Source organism: Haemaphysalis longicornis, unplaced genomic scaffold (genome assembly GCF_048455015.1).
Source record: "Haemaphysalis longicornis isolate Haplotype H1 unplaced genomic scaffold, Haemaphysalis longicornis Haplotype H1 scaffold_2, whole genome shotgun sequence".
In the NCBI taxonomy this organism is placed as follows: Eukaryota; Metazoa; Arthropoda; class Arachnida; order Ixodida; family Ixodidae; genus Haemaphysalis; species Haemaphysalis longicornis.
Window position 1 is genome coordinate 5,782,169 of NW_027526295.1, and position 18,237 is coordinate 5,800,405.

The 18,237-nt window shown below is 50.4% G+C and overlaps 1 protein-coding gene across 1 annotated transcript; it reads left to right on the forward strand.

Annotated features, from left to right (window-relative positions):
• Positions 1-4,661: 4,661 nt before the first annotated feature.
• LOC144166951 (uncharacterized) lies at positions 4,662-16,758 on the forward strand. The gene is made up of 4 exons (XM_077696386.1): positions 4,662-5,272; positions 12,936-13,983; positions 15,053-15,279; positions 15,996-16,758. The coding sequence occupies exons 1-4, from the start codon at positions 4,662-4,664 to the stop codon at positions 16,756-16,758; spliced, it is 2,649 nt and encodes an 882-aa protein (XP_077552512.1).
• Positions 16,759-18,237: the final 1,479 nt, after the last annotated feature.

The following is an 18,237-nucleotide window of genomic DNA, read 5'->3' on the forward strand; positions in this document are numbered from 1 at the left end:
GAAGACCAGACATGCTGTTTGTGTGCGTTATTAAGACTTATTTCTGGAGTTAACTGAGCAGCCTGTGTGTGCTGCGTAACTTGTTCATGGTTGATTGCTTTGATATGTAGCTATGAGAATCAGAAGATGCAATTGCACTGTTTGGTTTTTATTTCATTTGCCATTACTGAATGTTGTATGCTGTGTTGTAGAGTCGACAGGGATTTTCCAGTATGACAGTGAGGGTGACAAGTTATTTCAACAATCGATGCATGATATCATTTGCTGTAGTGAACCGAGCGGTGTATTGTGTGGTGCTGGCTCAGGACTGGTTGCCTTGATATGTAGCTATGAGAATCAGAAAAGGCTGTTGCAGTGCTTGGTTTCTGATTTCATTTGTTGCAAGTGTGGTGCAGGAATTAGGCCGAATGAATGCAGTCCTGACAAGACACTGCGTGGCAGACGTATCCATAAAAGAAAATTGTACATCTCGAGCTAGAGGAAACCCACACTGTTCCAAACTATTTTCTGGAAGCAGGGCCACGCTTGCACTATGCGATAGTTTTCGCTGCACAGGGAGGATGGCTATTCGCATGTGCAGTGTGTGCAAGCAGAGTCAAGCGAGTTCGCAAATTCACTTCAAGCAGAATCATCTGCAGTGTGTGGCTCTACGGCTCCTTGTGCGACACTATATAAATGGCTATAAAGGCAAGTTTCACCTACAGGAAAAGACGCTAGCTCGAGTTTTCACCCCACGTTTTTTACATTGTTTGGACACTTATGCGTGTATTGGATGCAGAAACAAAGTTGCAAATTAAATGCCTACGTGAAAGCATGTAACTGAACATTGTGTGTCCGTGTGGCTGGCTGAGCCAAGTTGTCTTCTTGTAGAACATTGAGAACAAATAAATCTGTTTAAGTGTCTTATTGCTCGTTTCATTTGCTATGCATAATTCAGCAGTGCATCTGTTTAGCTGTCTGAGCCAAATCTGTCAGGATACAGCAGTGAGGACAAGAAACGTTGCTTCGGTGTTTTATTTCTAATTTGATTCTATTTAGCTATCTGCTGTCTTACGCACGACTTAGGATAAATAGGTTTTATCTGTTGCCTACTCCACTGGATAAAATGCAGAATCACAATGTTAAAAACAATCCCCAAAGCTTTGGGAAGGGGAAACAAGGTTGGTTTCAATCGATCCTCCCATGTATGGGAATCATTTCATGTAGTGCATATTTGGCGAGGTTATAAATTTCCTCCTGAACATATGATCCGATTTTGCCTTTGCGTAGCAAGAAAAGTATGATATGCATTGACCAGTATCAGTGCAGCGATGTGTACCATATGTGTGGTTCCATGCATCAACTCAACCGACATGTCATCAATCAGTGCAGATCACTACGTAACCCTTCAAACAGACTTCATTGCCTGTGTTATGAAGTGGGCATCAATTCATGTTCTGTCATTGTGATTTACACTCCTAATATATGTGTAGACATTGCACGAGTTGAGTTGCGAACAGTGCTGTGGCAAGCAGCAGCTTGCTATTTGACTTGGAGCAGCGAGCTTCTCGCTCCAGCGGCCACTTGTGACGCAACAGTGAGAATGGATGAAATGCTGAGTTTTCCACCCTGAATGCTCTATTTTGAATTTAGAGCACGTGCATGCAGATGACCATTGCAGCAGCAGCTTCTTACTTAAGAGACAAACACAAGGCGGGCAGTGTCTATATAGCTTCAATAATGCACATCTCATGCAAGAATTTGATTTGGTGAACAATATGCATGCGCATGTGTAGAAAAAGCTGAAAGGTGGTTTATTTGATTTCACTGCTGCGTTTCAGGTCTTCACATGCATTGTTGCAGCTGGTCATACCGGTGAAATCTAGCTAATGCAATGTCACTATCGCGAGCCACAGCTCATTCACAAAGCATAAACGGGACAATGAAATTGAACTTACAGTGGTAACACTCCTGTGGAATCTTAATTATCATAGACAATGCAAACTCAAAGCAGATGCCTATTCGTATTTAATTCACAAAGGTTTTTGTCCGAAACAACAACTTAAGGCACTCCAACAAAAAACAGGCGACAAAAACATACTTGTTGCAATTAACACATTTAACAATGGTATCTCAGCGTAACCGAGAAAAAAAAATAGCAAAGGTGGCATATTAAATCCCATCACGTATCTAAGCTACAGCTCAGCTCGTACGCATTCACGGTCAAAAAGTGCGAAAATTCTGCTTCTTGTATTTGGCAACTTGATCACAATTTGGGCGAATACGCTTGCGCCCGACATGGACTTGGGACACACGGCTCGACATATATGCTTTAACGAAATGCAGCGCGCGCCGTCACGTGGCTTGCGTTTCGCCCCGTGCGTACTGTCCATGGCGTTAAAGGGACACTGAAGTGAATTTGTCAAGCTCCCGTTTTTGCTTGCACTGTGTAGACTGGCTCAAATTAACACACTATTCATCGTTTATCGGGTTGACAAATCGGTAATTATTTTACAAAGCGCGAAAGAAGAAAAACTACTATGCGCGGTTTGCGGCGGCCGCACCAACTAAAGGCTGTGACGTCAGGAGGGGGGGCACCATGATTGGACGATGCCCAAGGTTAGCAATCAAAAGTTTCGATTTCGGTTTCGGTCCTGTAAAACAACATGCTTGACATCTGATGGCGTTGTTGGATGGGCATTCTCGATTTCTCAATTATCGCCGTACCGCGCTTCTGCCATGTTGTCGGCTGTCAAATGTCTAAGATAAACCTCCCAGGGCGGCTTGGAATCGTAGAAATCACTAGACGAGGCCTACGCAGTGGATGAACGCCCTCCGCGTCACCGCAGACTCTCAAATGCCATGCGCTTTTCCCGAATATTCGGAGCTTGCCTCACTCATGTCTGTTCGTAAAAAGCTAGTTCGCACCAGGCCAAGGGTGTGCTGATTCAGGCCTGGGCCCACTGCCCGCAAGCAGTCGGTGCTTGTGGCAACAGCACGCCAACGAGAACTCGCTAGCGCGTCATTGTCAGCATGCGCGCGTTCTGCGATCTCGCTCGTGGAGCAGTGAACGTTACGGCCCAAAAATTGTGAACTCAGTTGAGAAAAGATCGGCCACATATGAAAAAATCAACTTACAAATAAAAAACATGTACCCTCGGGGATTCGAACTTGCGACTTTCAAAAGTAATTCCAGCGCCTCAGACCGCTAGGCCACGAGCCGGCGCTGCCCGGTTTGGATATATAAGGTTTATAATGTATGACCAGTTTACACTTTTATTTATTTTAAGCATTCTAAGTACTTTATGTGACTATTTGTTGTATATCACTCCTGCAGTAAGTGTCCCCCAAACTTCCACAATATCTCACGTCTAGCAATTGCATTTCTTTGACGGAAAAGCGTTCGCAGATGTGCGGTCGTGCTGCTGACCGCTGTGCTTGTTTACCCAGCGCAAAACGTGCTTCCTGCTCCCTAGTTTTGCGCTGTACGGTAAACGTTTCAGGTGATTTTATTTTCTTAGTACCTATATTGACTTCGCTGACTCTTCTCCCGCCTTCAATTGGCCTTAGATTTTCCTACTAGCGTAAAGTCAGCGAAGCGTCGCATGTGCACTTGTGCAGCGCTTGTGTGGAGCGACCCGGACTCAGAGTTTGACACAGTGTACAAACTAACAAAGTAAGGAAAGGCACATTATTTCATTCACAAAGGTGTTGTGGCTTAGTTTCAATTGAGCGAGCGAATAGCGACGACCCGTCGGCGGCCGGCGGACGAAACGCTGGGCCGACTGTCTCGATCGGTAGGTCGGCTGGTCGGCGAACCGTGCAGTAGCGCAGCCATTTTCCAGCTCATCTCCTGCTGACGTCACACGAAAACGCCACAGAAAATGGGCGAGCGTAAAGAGAGGAGGACAGCATTTTCGAATTGATTTTTCTACTAAATAAATTCGCGCAAATGCGGCCACAGTGGTCGAAACAATGCCTACGGACTCCGAACTACAATTTGCGCTAGTAATCCCGCAATGTTTACAAATCACTTCAGTGTCCCTTTAATAACTTGCTGGCGTAATCTACGAGAAATAAACAAGGAGTTATCGCCCCCTGTCGCAGACACTGGTGCGATAACGTGGGTAGCACAGACACAGGAGGGACTAAACGGTAGAACGGTACTTCACGCTCAAGGCCAAACGCCCGCACAGGATGACGACGACAGCTTCGTATCATACAGCGTACTGCAGTAACTGCAGCGGCGGCTGCTTACCGGCAACGCGAGCGCTCACAAAGCAGAAGAAAAAACACCGTAGCGATTGTCATTACCGAGCATGTTAAGAACACTGCACACAACACGCAAACAAGGAATACGACTGAACGGCACTAAAAATCGTCCTCAGAGAGCCCGACGACGCCGACGGTTTGACGCGAAGAGCGGAGGCGGCCATTTTGGTAGAAGTCCGGAAGCGCGGAAGAACATGTTTTGTGATTTCTTCCGTGAGCGCGGCGTGGAGGCGGTCTACCGCGACGTCACGTTGATACGGCGACACCATTGGCTGGAAGGGGGTCCTTTGATGAGGAAAAGCCGCACTTTTCTTGAGTTGTATCCGAGTATAGTCACCGATTTCCGAGGAGGGCGAGTGCCCCGCAAGGCCACTTCAGGCGGGTACCTCTTGATTGTCGGGCGCAGAGCAATGACAAAGCATTACAACTTGCGAGACAGAGAAAAAGACAACTCGGAAATGAACGGGGACGGGGCAGGAAACTTGCAGGCGTTGGAGGTCACCGACAGCGGCGCGGGGGGTCAGAGTAGTGGCACGTCAGATACGGCGTCGGGACAGCAGCTTGAGCTGCTTCAGCTGCAATTGAAAATTGCTGAGGCGGAAAAAGAGAAGCAGCGCTTGATGTTAGAAAGCCAGCGGCTGAGAGCCCGTAATGGGGCTGAGTCCAACGAGGACGGTGACAGCGTATCGCTTGGCGGAAGGCCAGAGGAAGACAGACGGCTGAAATTTGCCAGCCTGCTAAAAGGTGTACTGGCGCCTATGCCGAACCAAGAGGCGCTAGTGCCAATGTGGTTTGAGGACGTCGAGGCAACACTCGATTGTTATGACGTTCTGAGCGAGTGGTGGGCTGGGCTTGTTTTGGCACAGCTGAGCGAAAGGGCACGTGGACTGCTGTGCAGGCTGACAGCTGAGGAAAGAAAAAATTTCTCTAAGCTTAAGTCTAGCATCCTGGACGGTCTCAGGCTTTCGGCAGCGGAGTACAAAAGGTTGTTTTCCGAGTCTAAAAGAAGAGAAAGGGAGTCCTGGTGTCGCGAAGAGGAGATCCCTTGATGTTTTCTGGTTGTTTTTTAGTTCTGTGCGGCCGCCGGGGCTCTTCCTCCCAAGTGTTTGTGTGAAGGCGCTTCGGACGCGGCTGGGCCCTGCCCCGTTTTTTCTAAGAAGAGCATGCGAAGTTTGTCTCTGCGCGCTTACCGACCGAGAGAGAGCGAGAGAGAAACCGAGAGTCGCGGCTGTTGGGGGAAGCGAACCCTCGCCTCGACTTCTGTTACCGCACGCACTGGCGTCTCCGACCAACACCACCTAGAAGTCTAGGTGGTGTTGCTCCGACCCAACACCACCTAGACTATAAAGCGCTGGACACATGTACGATCGGTACACGCGATTCGCATGCGACGGATCGTTACGACTGTTGCCACGACTTGTCGTACACGTGAATTTGAGACACATGACCCGATGCGCGTGTACGATGCGTCGTCGGCGTCGCTCCGCCCACTGTTTTTGCTCTATGGTCAACTACGACGATCGCTAAGCTGAATTTGTAGATTCCCCTTATTTATTCACAAGAAATGGATGAAGAAGGCAATCGTGAAGCGTTTTCTGCCTTCGCAAACAGTCCGCGCACACGCCGGCCGCGCCTGCCAGCTCGGCACACTCAGCGGCTCGAACCGGCGCAGACCACGGTAGCAACCGCTTGACGCTGCTCTTCTGAATCAATCTGATTGTTAAAAAGAAGTTCCACATGCGAGAAAGTAGGTGTTAGCGTGGTGAAAAATTGTGCTTGGGATTGTTATCAGGGCTTATTTTAAAAGCGGCGATCAGATATCTGCCGCGATGCAAGCGTATACGCTGACCGGCCCCCGCGGCGCGCGGCGGGCGGTGCGCCGACCGGTCGAGAGATGGCAATACCTGCGCGGAAGCATCGAAACAGGCTACGCAGATGTTCAACTACGACGATCGCTGAGCTGAATTTGTAGATTCCGCGCGTTTGTTCGCAAGAAATTGATAAAGCAGGCAATCGCGAAGTGTTTTCTGCCTTCGGAAACAGTCCGCGCACACGCCGGTCGCGCCTGCCAGCTCGGCACACTCGGCGGCTCGAACCGGCGCAGACCACGGTAGCAACCGCGCTTGTCGCTGCTCTTCTGAATCAATCTGATCGCTAAAAAGAAGTAGCTTATGCGAGAAAAGGGATGATAGTGTGGTGAAAAGTTGTGTTACGGATTGTCATTCGCAGTTACACAGATAGCGGCAATCAAATATCCGCCAGGATGCTAAGCCTAAAGTTTCCAACGCCCGAGCCGACCAGAGCAACGCAGGCCGGTTGCGGGGGGTTGGGGCTCAGCGGGCTCTCATTGGCTGTGGCCTCACGACGATTGCAACGATGGCACGACTGCATCTGGCTTGCCAGACGCACGTCGTGAGCCTCCTCCGACCAGCGATCGACGCCAAAACGGGTCCTAACGATCAATCGTAACGATCAGTCGCATGCGAATCGCGTGTACCAGTCGTACATGTGTCCAGCGCTTAAAGCGCTGGACACATGTACGATTTGTACACGCGATTCGCATGCGACTGATCGTCACGACTGTCACCACGACTAGTCGTACGCGTGAATTTGAGACACATCACCCGATGCGTGCATGCGATGCGTCGTCGGCGTCGCTCCGCCCACCGTTTTTGCTCCATGGTCAACTACGACTATCGCTGAGCTGAATTTGTAGATTCCGCGCGTTTAATCGCAAAAAATGGATAAAGCAGGCAATCGTGAAGCGTTTCCTGCATTCGGAAACAGTTCGCGCACACGCCGGCCGCGCCTGCCAGCTCGGACACTCAGCGGCTCGAACCGGCGCAGACCACGGTAGCCACCGCTTGTCGCTGCTCTTCTGAATCAATCTGGTCGTTAAAATGAAGTTCCACATGCGAGAAAGTAGGTGTTAGTGTGGTGAAAAATTGTGCTTGGGATTGTTATCAGGGCTTATTTTAAAAGCGGCGATCAGATATCTGCCGCGATGCAAGCGTATACGCTGACCGGCCCCTGCGGCGCGCGGCGGGCGGTGCGCCGACCGGTCGAGAGATGGCAATACCTGCGCGGAAGCATCGAAACAGGCTACGCAGATGTTCAACTACGACGATCGCTGAGCTGAATTTGTAGATTCCGCGCGTTTGTTCGCAAGAAATTGATAAAGCAGGCAATCGCGAAGTGTTTTCTGCCTTCGGAAACAGTCCGCGCACACGCCGGTCGCGCCTGCCAACTCGGCACACTCAGCGGCTCGAACCGGCGCAGACCACGGTAGCAACCGCGCTTGTCGCTGCTCTTCTGAATCAATCTGATCGCTAAAACGTTCCACATGCGAGAACGTAGGTGTTAGTGTGGTGAAAAATTGTGCTTGGGATTGTTATCAGGGCTTATTTTAAAAGCGGCGATCAGATATCTGCCGCGATGCAAGCGCGGCGGACGGTGCGCCGACCGGTCGAGAGATGGCAATACCTGCGCGGAAACATCGAAACAGGCTACGCAGATGTTCAACTACGACGATCGCTGAGCTGAATTTGTAGATTCCGCGCGTTTGTTCGCAAGAAATTGATAAAGCAGGCAATCGCGAAGTGTTTTCTGCCTTCGGAAACAGTCCGCGCACACGCCGGTCGCGCCTGCCAGCTCGGCACACTCAGCGGCTCGAACCGGCGCAGACCACGGTAGCAACCGCGCTTGTCGCTGCTCTTCTGAATCAATCTGATCGCTAAAAAGAAGTAGCTTATGCGAGAAAAGGGATGATAGTGTGGTGAAAAGTTGTGCTACGGATTGTCATTCGCAGTTACACAGATAGCGGCAATCAAATATCCGCCAGGATGCTAAGCCTAGAGTTTCCAACACCCGAGCCGACCAGAGCAACGCACGCCGGTTGCGGGGTGTTGGGGCTCAGCGGGCTCTCATTGGCTGTGGCCTCACGACGATTGCAACGATGGCACGACTGCATCTGGCTTGCCAGACGCACGTCGTGAGCCTCCTCCGACCAGCGATCGACGCCAAAACGGGTCCTAACGATCAATCGTAACGATCAGTCGCATGCGAATCGCGTGTACCAGTCGTACATGTGTCCAGCGCTTAAAGCGCTGGACACATGTACGATTTGTACACGCGATTCGCATGCGACTGATCGTCACGACTGTCACCACGACTAGTCGTACGCGTGAATTTGAGACACATGACCCGATGCGTGCATGCGATGCGTCGTCGGCGTCGCTCCGCCCACCGTTTTTGCTCCATGGTCAACTACGACTATCGCTGAGCTGAATTTGTAGATTCCGCGCGTTTAATCGCAAAAAATGGATAAAGCAGGCAATCGTGAAGCGTTTCCTGCCTTCGGAAACAGTTCGCGCACACGCCGGCCGCGCCTGCCAGCTCGGACACTCAGCGGCTCGAACCGGCGCAGACCACGGTAGCAACCGCTTGTCGCTGCTCTTCTGAATCAATCTGGTCGTTAAAATGAAGTTCCACATGCGAGAAAGTAGGTGTTAGTGTGGTGAAAAATTGTGCTTGGGATTGTCATCAGGGCTTATTTATAAAGCGGCGATCAGATATCTGCCGCGATGCAAGCGTATACGCTGACCGGCCCCCGCGGCGCGCGGCGGGCGGTGCGCCGACCGGTCGAGAGATGGCAATACCTGCGCGGAAGCATCGAAACAGGCTACGCAGATGTTCAACTACGACGATCGCTGAGCTGAATTTGTAGATTCCGCGCGTTTGTTCGCAAGAAATTGATAAAGCAGGCAATCGCGAAGTGTTTTCTGCCTTCGGAAACAGTCCGCGCACACGCCGGTCGCGCCTGCCAGCTCGGCACACTCAGCGGCTCGAACCGGCGCAGACCACGGTAGCAACCGCGCTTGTCGCTGCTCTTCTGAATCAATCTGATCGCTAAAACGTTCCACATGCGAGAAAGTAGGTGTTAGTGTGGTGAAAAATTGTGCTTGGGATTGTTATCAGGGCTTATTTTAAAAGCGGCGATCAGATATCTGCCGCGATGCAAGCGCGGCGGACGGTGCGCCGACCGGTCGAGAGATGGCAATACCTGCGCGGAAACATCGAAACAGGCTACGCAGATGTTCAACTACGACGATCGCTGAGCTGAATTTGTAGATTCCGCGCGTTTGTTCGCAAGAAATTGATAAAGCAGGCAATCGCGAAGTGTTTTCTGCCTTTGGAAACAGTCCGCGCACACGCCGGTCGCGCCTGCCAGCTCGGCACACTCAGCGGCTCGAACCGGCGCAGACCACGGTAGCAACCGCGCTTGTCGCTGCTCTTCTGAATCAATCTGATCGCTAAAAAGAAGTAGCTTATGCGAGAAAAGGGATGATAGTGTGGTGAAAAGTTGTGTTACGGATTGTCATTCGCAGTTACACAGATAGCGGCAATCAAATATCCGCCAGGATGCTAAGCCTAGAGTTTCCAACACCCGAGCCGACCAGAGCAACGCACGCCGGTTGCGGGGTGTTGGGGCTCAGCGGGCTCTCATTGGCTGTGGCCTCACGACGATTGCAACGATGGCACGACTGCATCTGGCTTGCCAGACGCACGTCGTGAGCCTCCTCCGACCAGCGATCGACGCCAAAACGGGTCCTAACGATCAATCGTAACGATCAGTCGCATGCGAATCGCGTGTACCAGTCGTACATGTGTCCAGCGCTTAAAGCCGAAATTCTCTTTTGCGCGACGCGGCCTACGTCATCGGGCTGGGGCGGGCGGGGGCTGATTGAAAAAGTCGGCTTCTTGGCAAAGCACATGGTCGTCTTCCCTGCAAAGCCCAAATGCTTTTCTGCTGGCGTCGCCTGCAAGCTTTTCTGTGGGCCCTGCCACCCCTTCCTCTGTCCCCCGTCCCGGCGCAGGTAGGTACGTGCAATAGCAGAAAGACGGCCATTGTCGCGAGACACGTTAATTGCCTCCCGATGGGGCCCACAAAAGCCCAACGAGAAGGGGACGAAAAGAAAAGGCGCGCCCACTCAGCATAACTTCCTGGCTTATCCTTTGTAGTGGCTGGGCGGCAGGGTTCACTAACCAAAACTTACCAGAATTTTTATAGCCACCCCTCACAACAAGTTTCCTTCAGGGCAAAGAGATTCAAGTAGTGCCACACAGCATGCCCGTGTTTGTGTCAGTTCGCGCAGTGACAACAAATATCGATGTATATTTTGCGGTAGAATGAGAACAGATTGTTCGGTAAATTGTGGACAAAGATAACTTAAAAGTTTATAAGTTACAGCCTTTATTTGCAAGCAAGTTCGACGGAGGTTGAATGATACCTACCCCGCACTATTTTCGACAGCGCATGTAAACTGAAACTGCTGTGTTCTCAGTCAGCTTTTTTTTTCTCACTGCACCCACGTGCATGGTACTGCGCGCATGATCCTGACCACGCTTCTTTTCGTGTCTGTCATTTGTCATTCTTCCGGGATGGTGCGCACTATATTTGTGATGCCGAGCAAGTGATCAGTTCCGTGGTGTCGCGGAAATTACACACCAGAGTGTAAAGTGCCGGTGTTTCGGTTTCCTCAAGACGACGAGTAGCGACGAAAATGGATACGTGCAATACGCCGAGAAGACTTTCAACCTACACTGAACTCCAGGGTGAGCTCCTGCTGAAGCATGTGCTGTGGTGCAGTACAAACATTCTGCTTAAGAACTTCTGTTGCCGACTGAATGACAAAATCGCGGACGCTAGCGCAAAAACAAGAGAAAGAAAGCTTCAAACGCTGAGCAAGTGAGTCACTGTGTTCACAGCAGCACTGGTGTTCTTTTAGTGCAATAAATACGTTTAAATTCATCATAAATGCATTTGTAGTGTTCGATCTGCATGCTTTTAAAAGATAGCTGGCACCATTAGGATGTTTCGCTGCAAAAAAAATGGTTTCTTGCCGAGAAGTCACAAAGACAGTCCTAATAACACATGTTTCACTAATCTAGACGTATTAATTCCCCAATAAATACTTTACGCGCGGTATCAAAAAGTAAATGGCTCAGGATTGACGTGAACTGTTCCATAAAAAAATTCGAGTAATTTTGTGGTGATACTTTTATCTGAATGTGGAGCAACATGCCCTCAAATTTAGGATAAGCGCAATAGTTCGAATGGTCGCATAATTTCCTGTGAAATACGATAAATAGTCCTGACCCCTTCGAGTTTCAGCGTAGTGTGTGAAGGACTGCTTCTAATGGATTTCAAAAAAAAATTAAAAGTCGTTATTGAGGTGAAAATTTTTCTTACCAACTCACTCTTTTTACAGGCATCGGCTGCAGACACCTCCGTGCACAATAGAACGTGGCAGGGGTATCATAATGGCGTCCACAAATGATCAGCCAGTTAGTCGTATAATAATCCTATTTGTCGGTCTTGCTTTGCATTACGCTCTTACAGCGCTTTTTCGCCCATTGCAGTGAAGTTGAATATGGTGTGCATGTTACAACAAAATATTCGTAATGTGTTGGTACGTGACAAAAAGAACATATTTAAAATAAGAACAGGTAAAATTCAAATTTAGCTTTACGTTGAGTCTTTTAGCATGTATTGCATTCTACTGCCCAAAAAATATCCAAAACGAGCTCGTGTGCTTCGTGTGTTAATGTTTTGTGCTTATAACTTCACTTCTAAACTGTCCAACTTCTCCTCGTTTGCGCTGGTAGCTCAAAAACGTGAGAGTTAGTTGCATGTGCAGCACATTTAAATCTCTTGTATACACCACAATGTAATCAATGAGGAGTCTACTATTGTCTTATAGATTTATAGTTAGTGCGGTTAATGGTTAGACAAAAAAAGTATTCGCGAGCAACAGTGCAAACGATTTTTGTGGCCACCGATATGTTTACTCAAACAACACAGCTTGGCGTTACATGGTCGGCAAACTACGGGGTCATGTCCGAGCACGGGAACAGAAACAGAATACTACGACACCACAATTTTTGCAGTGACACGGCACTAAACCTGTTCATTGCCTCCGCTTCCGTGCTCTGCGGGCGGCGCGCGGCCGCCCCTGCCCTGTGACGTCACGGCGGCACTCCGCAGGCCTTGAAAGTCTAGGTGGTGTTGCTCCGACCCCCCGTTGCGCGCCTACGCGGGCCGCTGTGTTCTTCCGACGACCTTCCCTTTTCCCCTGTTTACGTTAGTGCGTTTTGTCTAACTACTTGCTCTACGCCCGTAAATTCTCCAAGCGTGCGTTTTCGAGTCGAAACCTTGTGTCTGTGTTTTTGGTCCTTTTCACTTTGGCGGGGACATGTCTGATTGGAGCTTAGAAGCGTCTTCCTGATTGGCTGCGGGTGTGCCTAAGACTTGCTCCCGATAGTCCGCACACGCTAGGATGCGCTTTTTCCCCCAATGCGTCCCCCCAAAGCAAATACAACGCGGCCCCTCTGGGGCGAGAGGGAGAGCAACACCAGGAGAGCCGCTTGCTGCCGATCGTCGGGGCCAGACGCCGGGAGCCCTTCGCCCGCCAACCATGTTTCGTTAAGTACTCTGAATCTTTTGACTGTCTTTTTCATCTATGTAATAAGTGTAATTGTTTCAAGTTTGTATGTGCCAAATTTCATCAATGTTACCAGTAAAGTAAACAAGTTAACCTTAAAACTTCTTCGACGTCTCGACTTTTTCCTTCTGATCTTCATGCTACAGTAGCGGCAGTATGTGACCAAAATACTACGTTACACTGGGATCAGTTCGCTGTGCGCCTGGAAAACTCTTTTGACTATTATGTCGAGAGTTCAAAGGCGAGCACATTCAAAGAACTCAAGCAGCTAGTTGTCGCGGATCGCTTAAAACAATGTTTGAGCCCTGAGGCGAAGGCGCATGTTGTTCGTAATGAAGAGGACGCGTTTTTGTCGCCCAGTGCCGTGGCAAAGCTGGCAGAGAGATTTGAGGAGAGCGAAAGGTCCAGGCCTGCGCAAAGGAAGGCAAGTGTCGATGAAGGGCAAAGGAAACCTAAAACGCTTGCAGACGGCCCCACGGACGCGAGATGGAAGAAACGTTGTTTTGAATGCAAGAGCACTGATCACTTTGCCAGGGATTGTCCCCAAAGGGGCTTTGTTGCAAAGCAGGGCACTAAGTCAGCAGCGCGTTCAGAAAACAGACAGGTGGTCGCGAGAGTGATGGGGCCTGCATTCGAGTCTACCGTGGGAACGACAGACAGGGTTGGGCAAGATACGCAGCCGAGGCAGCACTTGTTGGCAACGGTTACGCTTAAGAGCTCGGGGCAACCATTTGACGCGGTAGTGGACTCGGGAGCTGAAGTGAGCGTAATCAGAAAGTCTGTTTTACCTAAATACGACCCTACAGGCTCGCAGATAAAGCTGACAGGAGCGTTCGGGCAACAAGTAATAGCGGAGTTGGCCTACGTCCCGCTGACAGCGTCCGAAGGAAGTCCGTACGTAGGATCCGAAGCGGGTCAGGCGGCCGTGCTTTGTGCACTCACGGACAAGCTACTCGAGGGGACCGATGCATTCATCACGCCCAACGATTACGCACAACTTCTCGAGGAAAGAGCGTTTCCAAACGGGGTGCCAGATGAGCGGCCAACAGCCAAAGAAACCGGAGCCGCAGCTGAGGAGGCAGGCGAGACATGCGAGGAGCAACCGGCGACTACATGTGTTCTAATAACCGAGGGCAGCAGCGAGATCCCTGAGCCGGTTAAAAGCAAACGAGAGGAGTTCTGCGAGGCTCAGGTGGCAGACCCGGCATTGCGGGATGCTTGGGCGCCAGTGATGCCAACCCTAGGGATTTATCCCTAGATCTAGGGTTTTTTTGTCTCTTTTAAAGATTTGGCGTCTTTTTGTGAAATCTAGGGATTTTTTAGAGTCTGTTGAAATGAAACGCTATGTAACCACGCGTTTTCAACAATAAGTGACTGCAAAGAATGTTATTTTTTGCTAACTTCTATTTTTCATTTCTAACTTTCCTTCGCTATTTCTATTTTTTTCATTTAAAACAGCAGTTGTGCAAGCCGAGAGAGGGCGACTGTGGTTCGTGAGGGAAAATGAATCGTGAGGGTAAATGAAGTGAACTGGACAGGGAGTGGCGTCTCCTCCGCAACATGGACCTAATTAAGTGAGCACGCTGGCTTGACTGCGAGCCAGTTTTGGCACGCCGTATCGCAGATGCGAAGAGGCGATGGATCACAAGAGTTTCCCCTGTTGTCAGCATTTATGACAAACATTTTGTGCCTACCACACTCCAGCGCTGCGGTCGAACGTGTGTTTTCGCAAGTAAATCTGCTGAAAACAAAGCAAAGAAACAGGTTGTCAACAGACTCGTTGTGCGGCTTGCTGCACACAAAAAGAACCTTGACGGACAGCTCCTGCTACACCTTCCAGATCACTCCATCGCATTTGAAGCGGATGAAGAAAGAAATGTATGGTGATTAATTACTTCAAAGGGTTACTTGTCACGATGTCCAGCATTTTCGTCGTCCTGCAAGCCTCGGCCGGCTGCCTGGGTAATTTGCGCATACAGAGAAGAGACTGTTGCAAGAGCATTTGAAGAGGCGTTGCTGTGAAACCAGAGTCGTCTGCTCGAAGAAGCGAATTTACATCACTCCACAGAAAATGTAGAAAAAAAGAGCTGCAGTTGCTGCTAGTAAGCTGTATCTTACTCTAATAAGATTCAGAGCAAACGAAGCGAAGAGCAAGCTGCGTTTAGACTAATAAAGGTGAATGCCAACTTGCGAAAAAAAAAATGCAATCTTGGGATTTTGTTTGCTATCTAGGGATTTTTAAGGGGTCATTCTAGGGATAAAGCGGTGCCTCAGGTTGGCATCACTGTTGGGCGCAGGCAAAGGCCGGAACGCATGGCATGCTCGTTCAGGACGAGTTATTGTATCACCAGGAGTACGTGGCGGGTCGCGCGTGCAAACAGCTGGTGCTACCGTCGCACAGGCACAAAGAAGTGCTAAAAATGGCTCACGATTCACCATGGGCGGGACATTTAGGCGAGCGCAAAACGCTTCAGCGGGTTAAAAGCTCATTCTACTGGCCGCGGGTGTCTCCGGACGTAAAGGAGTACTGTAGATCGTGTCACGAATGCCAGGTGAAATCTCCGGCGAGGCAGAAGGATAGGGTTCCGATAACGCCCTTGGCCAGGCCCAGTGCGCCGTTTCAGACGGTAAATATGGACTGCATCGGCCCTCTGGACCCTCCTTCTGCTAGGGGTCATCGCTATGCCCTTTGCGTGGTAGATTTACACACCAGATGGCCGGAAGTTGTGTGCCTTCGATCACTAACGGCAAAAGCTACTTGTGACGCGTTACTGGAGATATTTTTTGGCATGGAGTACCGGAGACAATTTGCTCGGATCAGGGCACCAACTTTACGTCGAGGCTAACGCAAGAGATGTTGCAGAGGTTGGGAGCCACACCCAGGTTTTCCACATCCGATCATCCTCAAAGCAACGGGCTGGTGGGACGCTGGAACGCCACGTTCAAAAGGCTGCTTTTCCACATAGTCAGCGAACATGGACGCGAGTGGGATAGGATGATTCCTTTCTTGCTATGGGCCTATCGTGAGGTTCCGCACGCCACTACAGGGCGGTCACCGTTCGAGCTAATGTATAGACGGGTGCCGCATGGACCTCTCTCCATTCTCGAAAAGGCTTGGTCCGGAGACTGGGTTGTACCCGATTCACTGGGTATACCAGCAGCAGAATACCTTTCTAGGCTTCGAAATAGCTTGAAAGAAGCTAGCGAGCAAGCCGCTCGACAGAGCGAGGCCACTCAGAGGGAGTACGTGGGACGCTACAACTTGAGGGCCACGCACAAACAGTTTGTTGCAGGGGACCAAGTACTATGGCTCGAGAAGGACGGAGAAGGCAAGCTAATGGCAAAGTGGAAGGGACCGGTCACTGTTATCGAGAAACTGCGACCGTACAGCTACATGATCGAGCTCGAGGATGGATCGCGCAGAGCTGTTCACGCTAACAAGCTTCGTTCCTACCACACCCGAGTTACCGCAGTAGGAGTAATATTTGAGGGCGACCAAGAATTTGGAGACGTTCCGGTCATACCGTCTAGGACACAGGTGCAGGCAACGCTACATCCAGATGACATCGCGCATTTGGAGTGTGTTCAGCAAAAGCAGCTGCGAGACTTAATCACGAGGCATTCGAGGGTGTTCGCAAACAAACCAGGAACCTGCAGAGTGGGTGTCCACCGAATCAAAATCAAAGCAGGGGAGCAACCGCGACGCGCATATCCTTACAGGGTACCGATGGCGTTAGTGCATGAAGTGGAAAGGCAGGTGGATGAACTCCGGGATTGGGGGTTAATATACCCTGTCGAAAGTCCGCACGCGTATCCACTGGTCTGTGTATCAAAGAAGGACGGCGGCATTCGCATGTGCTGCGATTACAGGAAGCTCAACGAAATAACCGAGGCAGACGCATTTCCCATGAGCGTGCCGACAGATCTCTTATACCAGGTAGCAAAGGCAAAGTACATAACGCTGCTAGACATGTTCAGGGGGTATACTGGCAAATACCCCTAGATGAGGACGCGCAGTTGTGCACTGCATTTACCGCTCCGTCGGGCCAGTACGCATGGAAAGTGATGCCCTTTGGCCTGAAGAATGCTGCCAGCACATATCTGAGAGTCATCAATGGTATACTAGCGCCGCATAGGCAGTACGCTTGCGCATGCATTGATGATGTAGCAATCTACTCAGAGAGCTGGGAGGAGCACCACGAACACTTGGACAAAGTGCTTTCATCGCTGGACAAGGCAGGACTGACGCTTAACGTAAGCAAATGCCGCTTTGCACAACAAGAAGTCAAATTCTTGGGTCATATTGTGGGTTCAGGCCGGCACGGGACTGATCCAGAGAAGGTCCGAGCGATTAAGGAGATTCCAGCTCCCGAAACGAAGCGGCAACTTCGTAGTTTCCTAGGTTTGGCAAATTACTACAGAGACTACGTGCCTGAGTACTCCAAAGTCGTTTTGCCCCTAACCAACTTGACTGGCCGACGTATTCCGCAGAAATTACCTTGGGATACACAGGCGCAGGAAGCCTTTGACCAGGTCAAAGATTGCCTAGTGCAGGCGTCCGCGCTGCAAGCCCCAGATCCGGGGAAAGAATTTATCCTCGCCACGGACGCATCCGATTACGCAATTGGTGCGTGCCTAGCACAGCAGGACAACGAAGGCAAAGAGTGCCCTATCGCTTTTTTAAGCAAAAAGCTTAGCCCGGCCCAGACTCGGTGGGCCACAATCGAGAAGGAAGCTTATGCGATCATTTGGGCTCTGTCGAAGTTAGAGGCATGGCTTTTTGGGGCCAGAGTCAGGGTGATCACTGATCGCAACCCGCTCAAATTCCTAACCTTGACCACACCGCAGAGCGCAAGGCTGACACGCTGGGCGTTGGCGCTACAGAAGTATAATCTGGTAGTCGAGCACAAAAAGGGGCTTCTAAACGCTAATGCCGACGCCATGTCGCGGTTGGTGACTTCCAACGATGACGCACAAACGGAAATCAAGCCAAAGGGCGCATGTGTGCTTTGTCAGGGCATGCGCGAGGCAGGGTCAATGGGGTGCAAGCCACGAACAGTGCCTCACGTGACAAGCCGAAGGCCAGTTGTGAACCCGTGGTTGTATGTGGTGTGTGTGTGTGTTGCATGCCTAAAATGCAGTGCAACACAGTTGGAGGGGAGGTGTTGGGTTCGAAAACATCCGCAACCATTTGAAGAATGTGCGGTTTCATCATTGCCTCTACATTGCACCCTGCTCGACCAAGCGGCGGCGACCACGAGGCGGACATCAGAGCCGAACCACGCTGAACCTGGCATCACATGAAGTGTTTTCGCTCTGCGAGGAATTCGTGCGAGCGGCCGTGGACATACGATATCCCAACGGATCGCGCGGAGCTACGCGGCCGACAATGCCAGCGCACGCATGTGTGTGTTACGATGCCTTCGCAGGTGGTGTGATGGTGGCGTGATGTTTGCACCACAATGGAAAAGCGCGCCACATT